General features: G+C 38.1%; 1 protein-coding gene across 14 annotated transcripts in view; it reads right to left on the reverse strand.

Annotated features, from left to right (window-relative positions):
* Nucleotides 1–4913, reverse strand: part of rimbp2b (RIMS binding protein 2b) — a 95987-nt gene extending 91074 nt beyond the window's left edge. For 5 of the 14 annotated variants that reach the window (XM_032578500.1, XM_032578498.1, XM_032578503.1 and 2 more), the window contains exon 1: nt 4634–4863. In XM_032578500.1, the coding sequence (XP_032434391.1) occupies nt 4634–4771 (138 nt within the window). In that variant the 5' untranslated portion in view covers nt 4772–4863. Of the gene's footprint in view, nt 1–4633 lie in introns of all 14 variants that reach the window. The other 9 variants (XM_032578501.1, XM_032578497.1, XM_032578509.1 and 6 more) reach the window with 5 other exon arrangements.
* Between the last annotated feature and the right edge of the window lie 10850 nt (nt 4914–15763).

Consider the following 15763-nt stretch of genomic DNA (forward strand, 5'->3'; position numbering starts at 1 on the left):
TGCACAGCACAGACCAAGACTGGCTCATTCATCTCCCAAGAAATGCATACCAAAGTAGGCTATGAGTGTAAGCAAGGAAGCAGGGTGCATTTCAATTACCTTTGCCACTAAGAAATGTTCTGAGCATCCCTCTCCCTACACCAGCGCCAGCACCGCGAGGAACATGCAGCAGAGTCAGTACAACAATCCGAGGCTCAGCGAAACATACACGGCTTGACAGCAGACAGTAGATGGTACATTACCTTTGCACAAAGTGGCGATGAAATGCCATGTGTTTCCTAATGTACTGGGAGGACAGAAAAGCAGCGATGGCTATGGCAGCTATGTTGCATAAAATGGTTCATCAGTGCTCGGCAGAAAGAGGCACAGCCAGGCAAGCACAAGGAGAGAGATAGAGAAAGGAAGAGAGAGAGAGAGAGACGGCCAGCGAGCATCATTCAGCTCACACTACCGAGGCTGTGCAGCAGAGAACACACATCAACACGCCCCCTTGCTTTCTCCCTCTCTATCACTTTCTCTCACACACACGCACGCTTAGTCACACAGACGCGAGCACGCAGGGGTGCAGAGGCAGTGCAATGCGCAGCAGCACTGAGCAGCACTCCCTCTCCAGGACGCCTTTGGTTTTTCTTAGATCAGAACTGGTCATTCTCCATCTTATTCTCAGCAGTCACAAACAGTCCAATCAATGAACGCTCCCAGGAACATTCTTCCACGCACTGCCCCGTCAACCGCTGTCGATGAGCCATCAGGATTTAAGCTCGCAAGGTCACATAAGTTCCTCAGGCATCCCCCCCGACCCAACTATATGCTCCTGATTCTGTTGCAGCACCTTCCCTTCTAGGATTTTAATTTTCTTTTTTTATCCTTTTTCTTTTTTTTTGCAAACTGACACCGGGACAGTGCCATGCCTCGTCACAGGTCATTATGCCACCAAGACCTCCCTGGAGGCTGAGCTTGTGAAACCCTCACTCACTGCACAGTGGTCCAGACCAATCAGCTATCACAAACAGCAGTAACATCATTACCATCCAATCTCAGATCAGGAAAGTGCAGAAGGGTATTAAAGGAGATTATTTTGACCATCCTGGTGTGGGTTTTTTTTTTTCTCTCCCCAACTGCTTAGATATGGAGCAGAGAGGAACATCATGTACAGTGTGGCTGCCCTCTGTGGCTGACGATGGTGTTGCATTTTTCTCTCAGAAAAGCACAGAGGAAGAGCCGGGCCCAAAAACAAACACTTTGCTGACTGTGGATGCTTAGCAACCACAGCTGTCCCTTTATGACTCCCCCTTCCCCTCCAGCGGGACAATCTGTATAGTCCCAGTCGGGAGCATATATTGTGCAGCACCTGTTAAAAGCTTACAGACATACTACACTAGGTACACAGTTGATGTCAAAGCGTCCCACGCATGTCTTCTAACTGTGGTTTAAACATTTATCAAAAAAGGTGCTGAATCTGAAAATTACCAGGAAGGACACCTGATGTTTCAAATATAATGGCTGCTTTCAGCAACATCTTGGGATATTCATACCTCTTCTATCATATTGACTAAACAGGGTTTTTTTTCACTTTTTTAAAAATAATAAATAAACAGAATCATCTTCAGGAATTAGTTTGTTTTTCATCGTGGAAGACAGTAGTAACCGCATGTAGCGTCTCAGCTAGCTATGCTGCTGTTGGACTTGCGTTATGGATTCTTTAAATAGTACTGCAGTGGATGCCTGACTACCTTCGAATGTTAAAAGGGATCTAAACCTGTGCAGACAGCTGTCAACGGATGTCAGAGGGCAGCGCAGCAGCAGCTCTGGGCCTGCCTCAGCCAAACTGACTTAGACACGTCTGGAGGTGTAAACAACTGCTTTGACATTCCCTTTAGTGAAAGACTCGCGTTAACTAAAAGCTGAGTGTGGAAACAAGAAAGAGCTGGGCTTACATCTGAAGGTGTTCTGAAAATTAATAATACTGAAGCCAAACATGTATCTAATAAAATGGCTAACTCTGAAAGTAAAAGTAGTTTCTTCATCCTCATTTCAGAGGAGAGTAAAATTGCTGATCTGAACTGCACCAGACAGGTAGAACAGAAGTCAGTCAATTAAAAAACTTTTTTCTTTCTTTACTTTTTCTTACGGTGTCCGTTACCCCTTCTCTTCCTGTAGGGGTGCACATATTTAAATTGTCTGACGAACAGTGATATGACACATTTAGAAAACTCTACATGTGATCCTATTAGAAGTGCAGAAGAAGAGTAATAATATAATGTGTTATTATTCAACTAAAATTGTACATCAGATCTAGACAAGAATGTGCCATTTAACATGAGCCCAAAGGCAAACCGAGCAAACTGTCTGTCGCAGTGGAGAACTTGGCTATCTTACCATTACTTGGCAAATGTTAATGCCGAAGGTTTCGTCCACATAACTTTGTGAAAAAACTCTTATCTGCTCATGGAAACAGGTGTAAGTTTCTCAGACTATTTAAACAACCGTAACAAATAACCTTTGCATGTTTTACACAGTAAACAAGGTCATGGGGCAAGAACGAATCAAAACTTCACTGTTTCACTTCACATTTGAAAAGTTAAAAATGACATGGATTTAAAGAAGTTAATATATTTTTTGAGACTCTTTTCTATTCTTTTTGTAGCTTACGTTCCAAACAGCTGCCTGCCTTGTAGAAGCTAATGCTTTGAGGTGCCAAGACTTTCAAGAAGAACAAAGCACCGAACCACAGGAATGTTTCGATTTGGCTGTAATTTGGTGGACATACAGATAGACAGATTCAGATTCAATTACATACTGTACAATTCAGTTGTAATTTTATTATGCAGTCTAACTCAGTTGATCACAAAATGCTAGCTAAGAAAGCCAAAACAAATGCGGCAGCTCAAACTGGCTCTCTTCCTGAGCTAGCATGTGGCAGCAGTGGGAAGAAAAATCTCCCATTAAGCAAAAGGCGGCCTTCAGCAGAACCTAGCCCAGCCAAACTAGCCATCTGCATTGTTTTCAGAAGCAGATAGAAAAAAGGGAAACACATCAGCACTTAGTTTTAATGTCTATGGGAAGGTAAAACTAAGCACACAAAAGACATGACAGTAGTATCTGTGTTTTTGGTTTCATCTGGGAGAGAAATACAGTTAAACAGAAGAGCTCAGTTAGGCATTAGATTTCTATTGCACATCATATCTGATGACAAATATGTATGTGTTTGGTGGAACCAAAAGGACCAACTCCGTCAGTGCTATTGAGAAACAAACCTGTGTTACTCCTCTCACCGTAGTGTAGGATTACATGGTGTATGACTTTAGGGCACCATGCTGTATCAGTGACATAATGGTCCCACATGCCTCACGCCCTCTGAGAAAGGATTGTCTTGGAGTCTTAGTAAATCCACACGAGACACTTCTATGTACTAAGGATGACATGTTGAGGTCCTCCGCCTCAACATCAGGTACCAAGATTTTTCCAATCTTATACAAGGTTGTGAAGAAAGCCTCCTCCCCACCTTAAAGATTTCAAATAATGATTTGGTTTCATTTAATTTATTAAGGGAAAAAGCTTTAAAAACGACCTGGCCCTGTCTGGAAACGCCATGATGTAACAACTACATTTTCTTGGTTCAATTTCTCTGGTCACACTCAGGATGGATTACTACCGAACCAATTGAAATATAAATCTGTTAATTATACTATGTGTGACAACATGAAGTAGGCCAAAAGAGCTCACAAACCAACACCTCATGCCTTCATCTAAGGAGTCAAGAGCTGATGAGAAGTCAATAATCTATCAGTCTGGAAAGGATCACAAAGTTATTTCTTATGTTATCAAAACTTCAGCAAACCACAGTTTGAGCCATTATCCTCAAGCTGGGAAAATATGGAAGAGTGGCCAGTAAACAAAATTACTCCAAGTGTGCATGAATAACTGATGCACAAAATCTGCAAAGATAGGAACTTAAAGTTTAATATGAAAGATGTGTACGATATGTACTATGAAAGATATGTACTAATGATTCTCGGTGCAGACTCTGAAATATGATTGTGCTATTTATTTTATAGTAATTTGTGTAGTTAACACAGTCCTCTCTGAGGAGGAAAAAAGAAAAGGGAAATCAGTGTTTCTTTTTAACCTTTGTGGAAATATACTTAGCGGCAAACACAAATAATCACAAATAGTCTTGGATCCTAGGACCTATTGCATAATTTTTTTTCTAAACTATCAGAGTTATTAAACATTTCCTAAATTTTTAGAAATGCGGACATGCATATCACATAGTTGTTACTCACGTGTCAAATCTGCCCACAGGCAAATATCTCTGTTTAGTAATACATTTCTTTTAATGCACATTACATAATAACATGTTGGATAATCTTTTAGTGACAAGGAGAAGCACAGGAAAAATGCAATGCAGCTTATGTTTAGTAAGTTATTCAAACGTTAGTAGGAAACCAGATGTGCTGAGAAGTCTGATCTGGGCAAGATTGTCGAAAATGAAGAGCAGTCGCTGAATCCTGATTACAGCTTCAAGCATCAACTGTTGCTGATCCGGGCGGTGCGCAGACCCGGTTCAGTCAAAGCCTTTCCTCTGAAAGCTTACCAAACGGCACACTGACAAACAGCACACTATGCCCACCTTATCTGTGCTTCTCATCCGACTGCTCCTCTTTGCTGTGGCTAACCTCTGTTTCTGGCTTTCCACCACTTCCCTGTGAGGTCTCAGGAGTTTCTCCGCCGCGCAAGTCTTCTCACAGCCCATTGTCCCCTGGTACATGACAGCAGATAAGCCACCTATCAGTCACATTATACGTCTCAATGATACTTCCTGTTTGTGAAGAGCAGTAACCCACCATGACAGAACGGTTTGCATGCTTCCCCCAACGCTGGTCATGGTTAGCAGTGCCGGATGATGTCATAACTCCAGCATGCTCAGATTATAAATATCTGTATTCTGCAGAGTTACATAATAATGGATGTTGGATTATTGTAGGCACAAAAAGACACAAAAGATAGCACAGCTGCCACGGGATATGTAAGGATGTCTACAAGTGCATCCTAAATAATCCTAAACAGAAACAGAGATGTGAAGTATAGTGCATGAAATAAATTCTTTTGGTCATCGGTCAAAGGATTTCAGATTTTATTTTAAAGCTTTCTGTGCTGTACACTAACAAGAGAATAGTGTATTATAGTTAAAAAGTCAGAAAAATATAGAAATATACTGTATTTATACATTTTATTTAGTTTTATACATGCTTAAATTTATTGTCTAAAAGACTGGGTTCTTTATCGGACCGGATCCTAAAATTAAACCCTCCACTGTCATTCTGATCCACACTAGATGCAGGGTGTTATCTGACTGAGAACTAATGACACCGTACAGAGCACAGTGGTCAAGTAGTCATCAGTACAATTCAGCTTCCACTGTGTCGTCTGTGGAAACACGTGTTAAATACCCAGGGCAGAATAGATTACTAGCCGGTGAATTTTTATTTGCTCTCAGCTTCGATTTCAGTTGGGCTGCAACATTTGAGCCGTGAAAAATAAATAGGTTATGACCTGGTTGCGTTATTTGCACACCCTTATGTCTGTTTTATGCAACCTTTGATTCGGTTTTAACGTTTATGTTAGAAAGACACCTAACAAATTATAATTGATTTACTTAACTAACCTGAAATAAACTCCAGCTGTCCTAGTGAAACATTTGCTTAGTTACTTCTTTTAGTAAGAGCCACAATTAGAAGAGATGAAAAGGATCTTATTGCACAAATGTGTCAATTGGGCTAAATGAACAAAAATATTCTTGTATAATCTCCATGGCAAAGTGGAAACATCAAACAATCCATCATCTAAACCTACTTATCCATGCAGGGAGTGGGGCAGGAGGCATGGTGCAGTCTGAACGGGTCGCCAGTCCATGAAACACAGAGACTTAAACATACATGTCCACACTTGACCTAACACACATACTGTTGGACGGGGGAAGGAAGCTGGAGAACCCAGAGACAAAGTATCTATAAAGGGAACATGCAAACTCCAAGCAAAAAGACCTCAGGTCAAAATTTGAACCTGAATCTTGTAGCAGTAAGATCTTGGAGATCCAGAGGAGCCAAGTATGAACATGGCATTGTTAGGACTTAAAGAAATAAAAAACACTAAATAAGCTATTAAAAAAGATGCATTATGCTTCATATATCGTAACATCACTGTTAGACCTTTTATTGTAATTTTACAGTAACTTACTGGCAACACTGTTGCCAGTAAGTTACTGTAATTACCATTCTACAGCACCCTTACTGGCAACAGTGTTGCCAGTAAGTTACTGTAATTACCATTCTACAGTACCCTTACTGGCAACAGTGTTGCCAGTAAGTTACTGTAATTACCATTCTACAGTACTCTTACTGGCAACACTGTTGCCAGTAAGGCAACAGTACCCTTACTGGCAACAGTGTTGCCAGTAAGTTACTGTAATTACCATTCTACAGTACCTTTACTGTTATGATATTTCACAGTTAATTTTTACTGTGAGTGTGCTTTACAGTTATAACTGCATTACTGTAAATGTAGTTTATAGTATAATACAGTAATTGTATTTTATAGTAAAGCTGGTCTACTGTAAACTTGTTTCACAACATAATGTCAGAGTTTTACTGTAAATTAAAGTTTACATTTCTTTAAGATAAGAATATTTTACCATAAACTGAAAAATTTCATAAAAGAAATTTTAGTCCAAGTACTGTGAATAACAGGTATTTATTTTCAGCAGATTTGTAGAAATAAAATCCATTACATATTCGCAATGTCATAAAAAACAATGTCACAATACAATATAATGTGCTATAAAACAACAAAACCATAGAACACATTTCCTACATCAGAAGAACTTTTATTCCATTCGCCAAACAAAATCAGTGGGATCCATCTTGTGGAAGCTGAACTGTAAAGAATAAGACAGACAATGTGGGAGGTCATGAGATGGTCAGGAAGTTATCTACATTTTCAAATCGACAGGAAGTTGACAAATTAAGCTGAAGTGACAATGTTCACATGCATAAAATCTTTGTCATAAAGCAGCATTAAGTTGATAATTTGTTTTAAAAAAAAATCAATTGGACTGAAGTGATAATAGAAGCTGCATAAAGAATGAGCAGGACTGGCTTCACTTCAGGTTTTTGGATTGTTTATGGCAAAAGCAGTCAGTCAGTCTTCAGTAATTCAAAAGATCGTGTACTACAAATGTCCCCAAGGGGACGATGAAGTACAACAATCGTTTTAGTCATTTTGTTGGTGCTGACGGATTACTGCAAAGGTGTGCCTAATAAACTGAAAACTGCATAGTATAAAAATACACCACACTTAAACAACTACACACTTATACATTTCTGTGATTTATTAAGGGATGCAGCGACATCCACTTTTTACCACAGACACAGAAAAGATGCAGGCTACTCTAAAGGGCTATTGTGTAGGAATCACATGGCATTTATAAATAATCATTAAAATCATATTAAAAAGGCTGAAGTAAAGTCAGAGCATGCAAGATAGGAGGAAAAGACAACAAAATAATAAACATTTACATTTGGTAAAATACTTACCTAGTTGGAAGTCCTCCATTCAAATTCAGCAAGTTGTTGGAAGAAGGTGGTGATCTGGGAGTTGACACTGACTACTTTCCTCTTGACAAGACTTCCCGTCTTGCAGCTTGTACCGACTTTGGCAGTGCATTTGGTACCAACATCTGGATTGATCCTCAAAAAGAATCTTTTAACAGAAATAAAATATATTAATTGTATTTTTTAATGAAGACGTACAATACAGCAATCAGCTATGGTTCTTCATCATCAAACTGTCATTCAATTTAATTCATATATGGCTTGGTGTAGAGTACTTGCCATTGTATCATCTCCAGCGTGGTGGATGCTGACTCCTGATACTCCAGATTGAAGACAGAATATGACCCAAAAAAGACAGCAAGGACGCTGGCAAAGTCATGTAGTTGCTCAGGCTGGAAAAATACCTTCTCCTCCATACTGACCGTCCACCGGGTTGCAGACATCAAGCTATTTCCTAAAATAGACAAACCCTTGTCAGGCTAACGCTAGTGAGTAAAAGTACAGACTACCATAACAATTACATACATTGCTACGAAAAAATTATAGTGATAGAAAATATTCCTCTTACCAAGCATGATTACCCTTGGTGTAGTGGGTACGGTCATTTCCATTTCAACAGACATCTTGGTGGAAGATACCTTTAAAACATAAAAGGAAAACTCTCTTAAATATGAATTACTGGTAGTAATTTATATTTAAAGGGCCAGTTCACCCAGATTACAACAGGTTTTTGAGAACCTCATCCTGGAGACTAGACTAGATTTTACCCCTACATCCTGCTACCACTCTGAAACAGCGGATGTGAATGACAGTTTGTGGCGCTAAATGCATTTTTTAAAGCATTACATTCCACAAGTGTTCAGTCTGACTTCTGCAATGGCGGTGACTCCTGTGCATGTGGGACCTGAATGCAGAAAATGTTCTGAAGGAAGCAGGACATTGCTCTATTCCACATGCAAACCGATAATTAGCTGTGTGTTGATGTTTCTTCACATGACTACAAAATTCTGTAAATTCTGAAGTACAAATGCTGCAGAATTTACACCTGTACATAGTTGCACCTGTTAGTACTGACTTAACTTTAAATTTACAGGAGCATGGTTTAAACATGTGAACAGTCCTTATATGTAACCAGGGTTGGAAATTAACTTTTTTGTCCACCTGCCACTGTGGCTGAACAAACTCAAAAAATAACAGAAACCACTTTAATGTTTTTCACCTTTGTCCTCATTTACAGACTCTTATACACTATGTTGGAGATGTAATGGTACTTTAGCAGGCTAACCAGCTGTAGCAAGCTCAAAGTTATAGATTAGGTTAGCTGCTCCTCTACATTTCCAGACTATTTTGTGGCTTCAAATATGTTTGAAGAGCTGTCTTTTTACCTGTTGTCTTGTCTTTTGAAGAGATGAAGCTATGTTAGCAGTCAGCAGGACAGAACTGCACAGCCACTTGGAGGGAAAAAGCTTGGGAGTTAAAAAAAAAAGGTCATCTGAAGAAAAGGAAAAAAAAAGAACAATGTTAGAAATTCATCCTTGCTGACCTACGTAGCTAATCTGCACTTTTAACATTTGCAAGATCATGGTTTAAACAAATGAACAGTCATTAGATGTATATAAAAAAAGAAAAGGGGGGCGGGGGGGATCAATTATCAGTTAAGGTTATATTGTTCGACAAAGGATGTAACAACAATGCTAACAGACACTCAGCACTGAGCTCATCTCAACCCAAAGCCGCCCGAGGAAGATTAAGCGGTAAAAGTCAAGCTAAAACCTTCAACGGTAAAATTAGCACCTTAGCTAACGTTAATTCCGAACCAGCTCAAAAACTAACACCATCATATTTTCCTTTCTTTCACCTCATTTACAAACACGTAACTTATAAGGTTGCAATATGCCAGTTATATAAAACACCAGAGTTAGTAACGTAAAGGTAACGTTATGTTACCAGGCTAACCAGCACAAACCAGCTCATGCTATAATGCTAAGTTATAGCATTATAGCATGATGCTATAAGTTACGTTAACTCCATCTAAAATGTACATTTCCAGACTAGGCTTTGGCTTCAAACAGTTTTCTAAGAAGTGTTTTTTTTACCTGTCTTGAAGAGCTGAAGCAGTGTGAGCCCACAGCACGGAGACAGAGCTGCACTTGCACTTGGAGAGAAAAAGCTTCGGAGTTTAAAACAAACGTCATCAGAAAACAGTTGGAAGCGAAGCCACGCTTGATGACGTAGCTAGATAAACTGCATGTTAATGTTAGTTAGGATGTGAAAAAACAAAAGTACATGCTCTCTTTCTGCCTTAAAAATATGTTAACCACTAAAGGAGTAAAAATACAGAAACAGGGAACCACGATGAAGCAGCTATGATGACCGTTGGAAATCAAATATAATTCTTACTGTATATGATAAGTACAGTACCACTACTGTAATGTGTAAACAGTAAATTACTGCAAATTCAAAACATACAGTAAGTTACTGTAATACTATGTACTATACCCATAATGCAATGCAAACTACAGTAACTACTTGTAAAGATGTCTTATGGTAGGGTGACCAAACGTCCGTATTTCCCGGGACATGTCCGTATTTCACGTCCTGTCCCGGGCGTCCCGGGTTTTTTTTAGAAAGTGAGGAAATGTCCTGTTTTTTAAATTACCTTCATTGGACCATTATATTTACAGGCACTAGGGCACTGCGCACGGCCCTGCGTGTGACGTAATCCCTGAGCCGCGTCAGTGCGGGCAGCCCTGTTCTTAATCAGAAGATAGATAGCGTGGCTGTCAGTACGAAAACAACATACGAAAGCGCAAATGTATGTTTACCTACTATTTACAAAAGAGTTTCCCCGCTTTCAGACCCCCCCCCCCCCCCCCTCGCTACAACGTGTCCTGGTTTTCCCAACTGAAAATATGGTCACCCTATTTATGGTAGTTTTACTGGGCATTTTGTGGTATTTAACTGTAAAAAACACAGCAAAGGCTAACAGTGTATGATGACCGTTGGGAATCAAATATAATTCTTACTGTATATTATAAGTACAGCACCACTACTGTAATGTGTAAACAGTAAATTACTGCAAATTCAAAACATACAGTAAGTTACTGTAATACTATGTACTATACCCATAATGCAATGCAAATTACAGTAACTACTTGTAAAGATGTCTTATGGTAGTTTTACTGGGCATTTTGTGGTATTTAACTGTAGAAAATACAGCAAAGGATAACAGTGATGCTTGTGCTCTTCTTTGTGCACTTAGCTGGATCTCTGTATACTAAGGTGTCAGGTCTAAAATACCTATTAGAGACAATTTAACAAACACAAGAAAGACAAGAGAGTTAGATTCTTTTATACTCGCGAGGAGAGCAGACAGAGAGATGTTTCCAGTTACAAATCTCCGACTACTCTGGAAACACATCTGTCTGTTCCTCTCTTTTATTGATCTTTAGGAAACCCTGCCACACGGGGCGCTGCAACTCTAAAAGGGTGGAGTCAAAGCATTCATCACATGGTTGCAGCGCTAAATAATATTCACTTCTAGACACATGTTATCTATACTCTAAATCTTTCTTGCTCCAGGCCCGGTGTGAAACAAGACACATTGCATAGCTTCAAAGCAACGGCTTTGTATCACAAAGCAGCACAGAGCAATTAACACCTCTGTCTTGTAGGAAGTCCTGCAGGGCAACAGCTGCTGAGAGTAGCTGTCACCCCTATTTCCCAGGGCAGTCTCAGGATAGAATCAAAGTTATTTAACACACAGAAACATTATCTAAATGTAACTACAAGGCTACATGATACAACAAATATTTGATAATTACTAAAAATACAATTTACCTAACATTTCCCTCCTGTTTAACAAATATTTGGTGTCGTCTAATATCCCTCCAAAAACAGTCACTTCAAATGATTTCCGCTGGGAGTTCATTTTTTGGAAAGCAAACATTTTTACACTCAGGGGTTATACCCAGTCCAAAAATTAGGATCTGGATACCTGTCAGAAGAAGAGTCATCATCAGAGTAGGCTTTGTCAACATCAGATTTTTTCTCTAATAAAGGATACATCCGTGCCATCTGGTCCTCCATGGGTGAAATCGCTGTGGTAATGAGACGGTTAAACAAAGAACGCAGGCACAGAACAAAACAACATCCACACAAAGTCAAAATTGCAGCAAAACTGCAATTGATACTAAGACAGAGGACACAAGGTTTCTATACTTCCCAAAGGCATCCATCCATGCATCCCACATGGAAGTATCCACTCCAGAGTGTTCCTTCATTTTGCCATTAAGGGTGCAAAGCCCTGTAATGGCCTTCGTTAAGCTTCCATCAGCTGCTGTATTGTTTGGCAAAAATGTGCAACATTTTTCTCCAAAAATCATGCACACCCCTCCTTTCTCAGCCAGCAACATGTCAAGAGCTATACGGTTCTGGAAAGCCATCAGTGAAGTAGCAGCCAGCTGTTCATGCACTGCCTCGAAACCAGCCTGTGTCCAATTTCCCAGTTTTTGCACATTGTAATGGATGTAATTTATTCTGTCTACGTTTTTGTCAATCGTGCACCACCAACAAATTGTAGATTCAAAACCAGCCCCGACCTGATCAACTAATTTATATTCATCAGGCACTCCACTAGGGACTCCGATGGCATCGATGTATGTCGGATCAGTATCTGTATTTTCCATGTCACTTCACGTTTCTGTAAGTGTTGCCTCTTCTGAAATAAAACACTAGACAAAGAGAGTATTAGATCTTCAGCAGATGTAGGATATACAGATACAGGTACTAACAGAGAAACTAATGCACAAAACCCTGTTACCACCAGCTTCAAAAGACATGTTTCCAAAGTAATGTTTTGCCAAAATGTTAAACATATGCAGATCTTTCTCTTAAACCAATCTTATAAAATAAAACTAAACAAACAAAACAAAACAATAAACAAAAGCTTAAAATTTGCTGCAGTTGTACAGTTTACATTTATCATCAAAACAATGAATATCAATGTGAATTAGACAGTCCAGTTTAAATTACTTTTATAGTACAAACTAGATCTTACTGGTTATTTGTCTAAAACATTCAACATGTTTTCCTTAAACAAAAATTCAAAAGAGTTAAACTTAGAGAAATTATAATGTCATTGTATAATTTAACAAATCTAGACATTTTCAGAATATATCAATTTTACCTAGGTCTTTTACTTGTCGTTGAATTTAACGTTTCATTCAAAATCGTTTTAAATGGATGTAAATCAAAACAAAAATCAAGTTTAGAAAAATTATTATAATCCCACCTGAGTACTTTTACTGATTAGTGATAACTTTAATCAATAACAGATTCTTCAAAACATTTCTTTAAACATTTTTGCTCCATTAAATTAATGCTCTGAAAATGGCTAACACAATAATATTTTTAATTTCTATAATTGTTTTCCTAAGTTAATTTATCAAAATATGCTTCAGTAATTGCTATAAATTTGTTATCTATTGGTTACAAAATATTTTAGCCCCCTTGTCAGAACATCTTTTAATGGAGAACGACTCAAAACCATTCAAAAGAAACATCTTTCACCCGACCATATCTTTCCTTTCACTTTTTATGTGTAACACAGATCAAACATGTTCTTCAAAAATAAAAAATTTTATTTAAGTAATATAAAAGATAAACCTATAACAATATTCTCCCCCCTGTTGATGCATTATCTGCTAATGCATCACATTTCTACGACTTTTAAATAACGATGTTGATAAAACAGGTTTATGATGTTCCCTGAGAAATTCTACCAAATTCAATGCTGCCTTTTTCCCAAAAGGTAAACTCGTCAAAACAAACAAAACAATTCATTTTAGCATGCTTTAAATCTTCAAGATTACTATTTTCCCAAAACACTTCATGTTACAGTTTTAAAACTCCTTATCTCATTTAACTCTTATGATTGTCAGATAATTTATTTTACAAACTCCTCAAAAATTTTCACTAGTGTTTGACAAGGCGTGTGTACCAATTTAGACTCTGTGAAGGTTTCGCATTAACCAGCCAGAGAGACGTTGAAGAAAATTCAAAAACTATAGTCTACAAAGAAAATCCAAAAATGATAAATTGGGCCCAAACTAAAATCAACATAACAAAGTACAATTCAGTCGGTAGCAGAACAAACTCAAGCACAAACTGACTTAACAAACAAGACATGAGGGGAACTTAAATAGTGGCTGATCAGACCATTAACACATAATAGGGGTAATTAACACCCAAAAACCTAAAAAATACTGGTCAAAATATCACTAAATCTACAAATGAAAGAAATTAAAATAAAAACCAAATTTCCCCTCCCTGGGTGAACAAATGGAATGGCCCGCTAAGGAAGTTTGACACCCATATATGGACACCAATCAGCTGGAGCTCATCTGTATGATGAGCAACAGGTCCAGAGGAAACTGGTAACTCAAAAGAAAGAAATTAATTTGTTATATTTAACAAATATAAAGAACGGACACTTACAGTTAACTAAATGAGTGCACAAACAAATAGCCAACCAAAAAGTCAGACCAACGAAAACAAATTCAAAAATAAAAAGATCACAAAGCAAATCTATAACCCCACCATAAAATCCCTCCCCCACTTCTCGGAGGGGCCGACTTTATGGCAGGAAAGAGAGCCGATAAGGATCTCAAGAGGAACTCCTAATTCTTTATTAGGCTTTTGGCACTCGAATCATCAGATATGTTTTAGTTTCTTCTAGTTTTAAAATTTGAACTTAAAAACCTTTTGTTGTTCCTCTACTGATATTTTGTCAAGAGGTACTTTTAGATGTTGGGAGTGAAAGTGATTTACATCACACCTTCCCGTTCTGTCTTGCTGAGTTACTACAAGTGGGGGTTGCTTCGCACTTAAAAATAGTGGTATGCTAAAGGCTTCACATGTTAATTAGTTGAATCTAGTGGGGGTAGAAGTTACAGCTCAACTCTGTGGCCCCCCTGCGGAGCTGCTACAAGGGGGGGGCTGCAAGTCTCCTGATCTACATTATTCTCTACAAAAGTTCCACCAGATCCACTTTGATTAACCCATAAGTTATTTCTAACTTAATATTATCCTTCAACAACAAATTTGTACAGTGTAGCAAACTTTTTCTATATTCAATCAATTTCTAGTCAACAAGTGAGTTACTTCTATTTTATTCTGTCTTCTTCATCCATAATTCCTGTAGATTTAATAATATTTTATCTATCCTAAAGTTTTGATCAGTTTAAAAAGACTGATTTTGAAACTATCTAGAATCGGTTGCATACTGCAGTTTGTTGTTATCGGAGCAATGCCTCTTACAGTTAGAGCCTGTTTCTATTTATTTATTAACTTTATTTCCTTATTTCATTTGCAGCCCTCTCTTCTTTCTGTAGGCATTTTTTGAAATGAAATGACCTTTTGTAATGCATTAAAAGTTCTTAAAAAAGAAATAAATCCATAAATAGAATATTTTAATAGGTCTGCACGAGTTACTGGTTTTCCTGTAGAAGTTATCATACCCCTATTTTGCCAGTACTGTGCAAACGTGTGTACTGTTGCAAACGCATATTGACTATCGGTGTAATCGTCACTGCTTTATCTTTCATTAGTTTACAAGCGGTGGTTAGCGCTATCAATGCTGCAGCCTGAGCCGAGTAGTGTGAGGGAAGTTTTTCAGCTTTTAACACTATTTTTTTTTTTTTTTTTTTTTTTTTTTTTTTTTTTTTTTTTTTTTTTTTTTTTTTTTCAGTCACTACTGTATAACCGGTTTGAGTTTCCCCTTGTACATTTTTCTTTGAGGAACCATCAACAAAAAGTATTTCACCGTGATCTAATGGTAGATCTTTTAAATCATTTCTACTCTTTGCATTTTGTTCTGCCATTTCCTGACAATCATGCTTTGTACCATCATCTGGAAGAGGTAACAAAGTTGCAGGATCTTAAAATCGTGCATCTTTCAATAGTTAGATGAGGTTGTGATAATAATGTACTCATACAGGAGAGATGCCTCGCAGGCGATAAGAAAGTCATATTTGTTTGTAATAATAGTGCTGAAACTGCATGTGGTACTTTTAATGTTAATGGATGAAACAGTACAATAGGAGCACTAACTTCTACTGCCATAGAAGCAGCAATCACTGCTCTCACAC

The sequence above is a fragment of the Xiphophorus hellerii genome, chromosome 12 (genome assembly GCF_003331165.1).
Source record: "Xiphophorus hellerii strain 12219 chromosome 12, Xiphophorus_hellerii-4.1, whole genome shotgun sequence".
Taxonomy (NCBI): domain Eukaryota; kingdom Metazoa; phylum Chordata; class Actinopteri; order Cyprinodontiformes; family Poeciliidae; genus Xiphophorus; species Xiphophorus hellerii.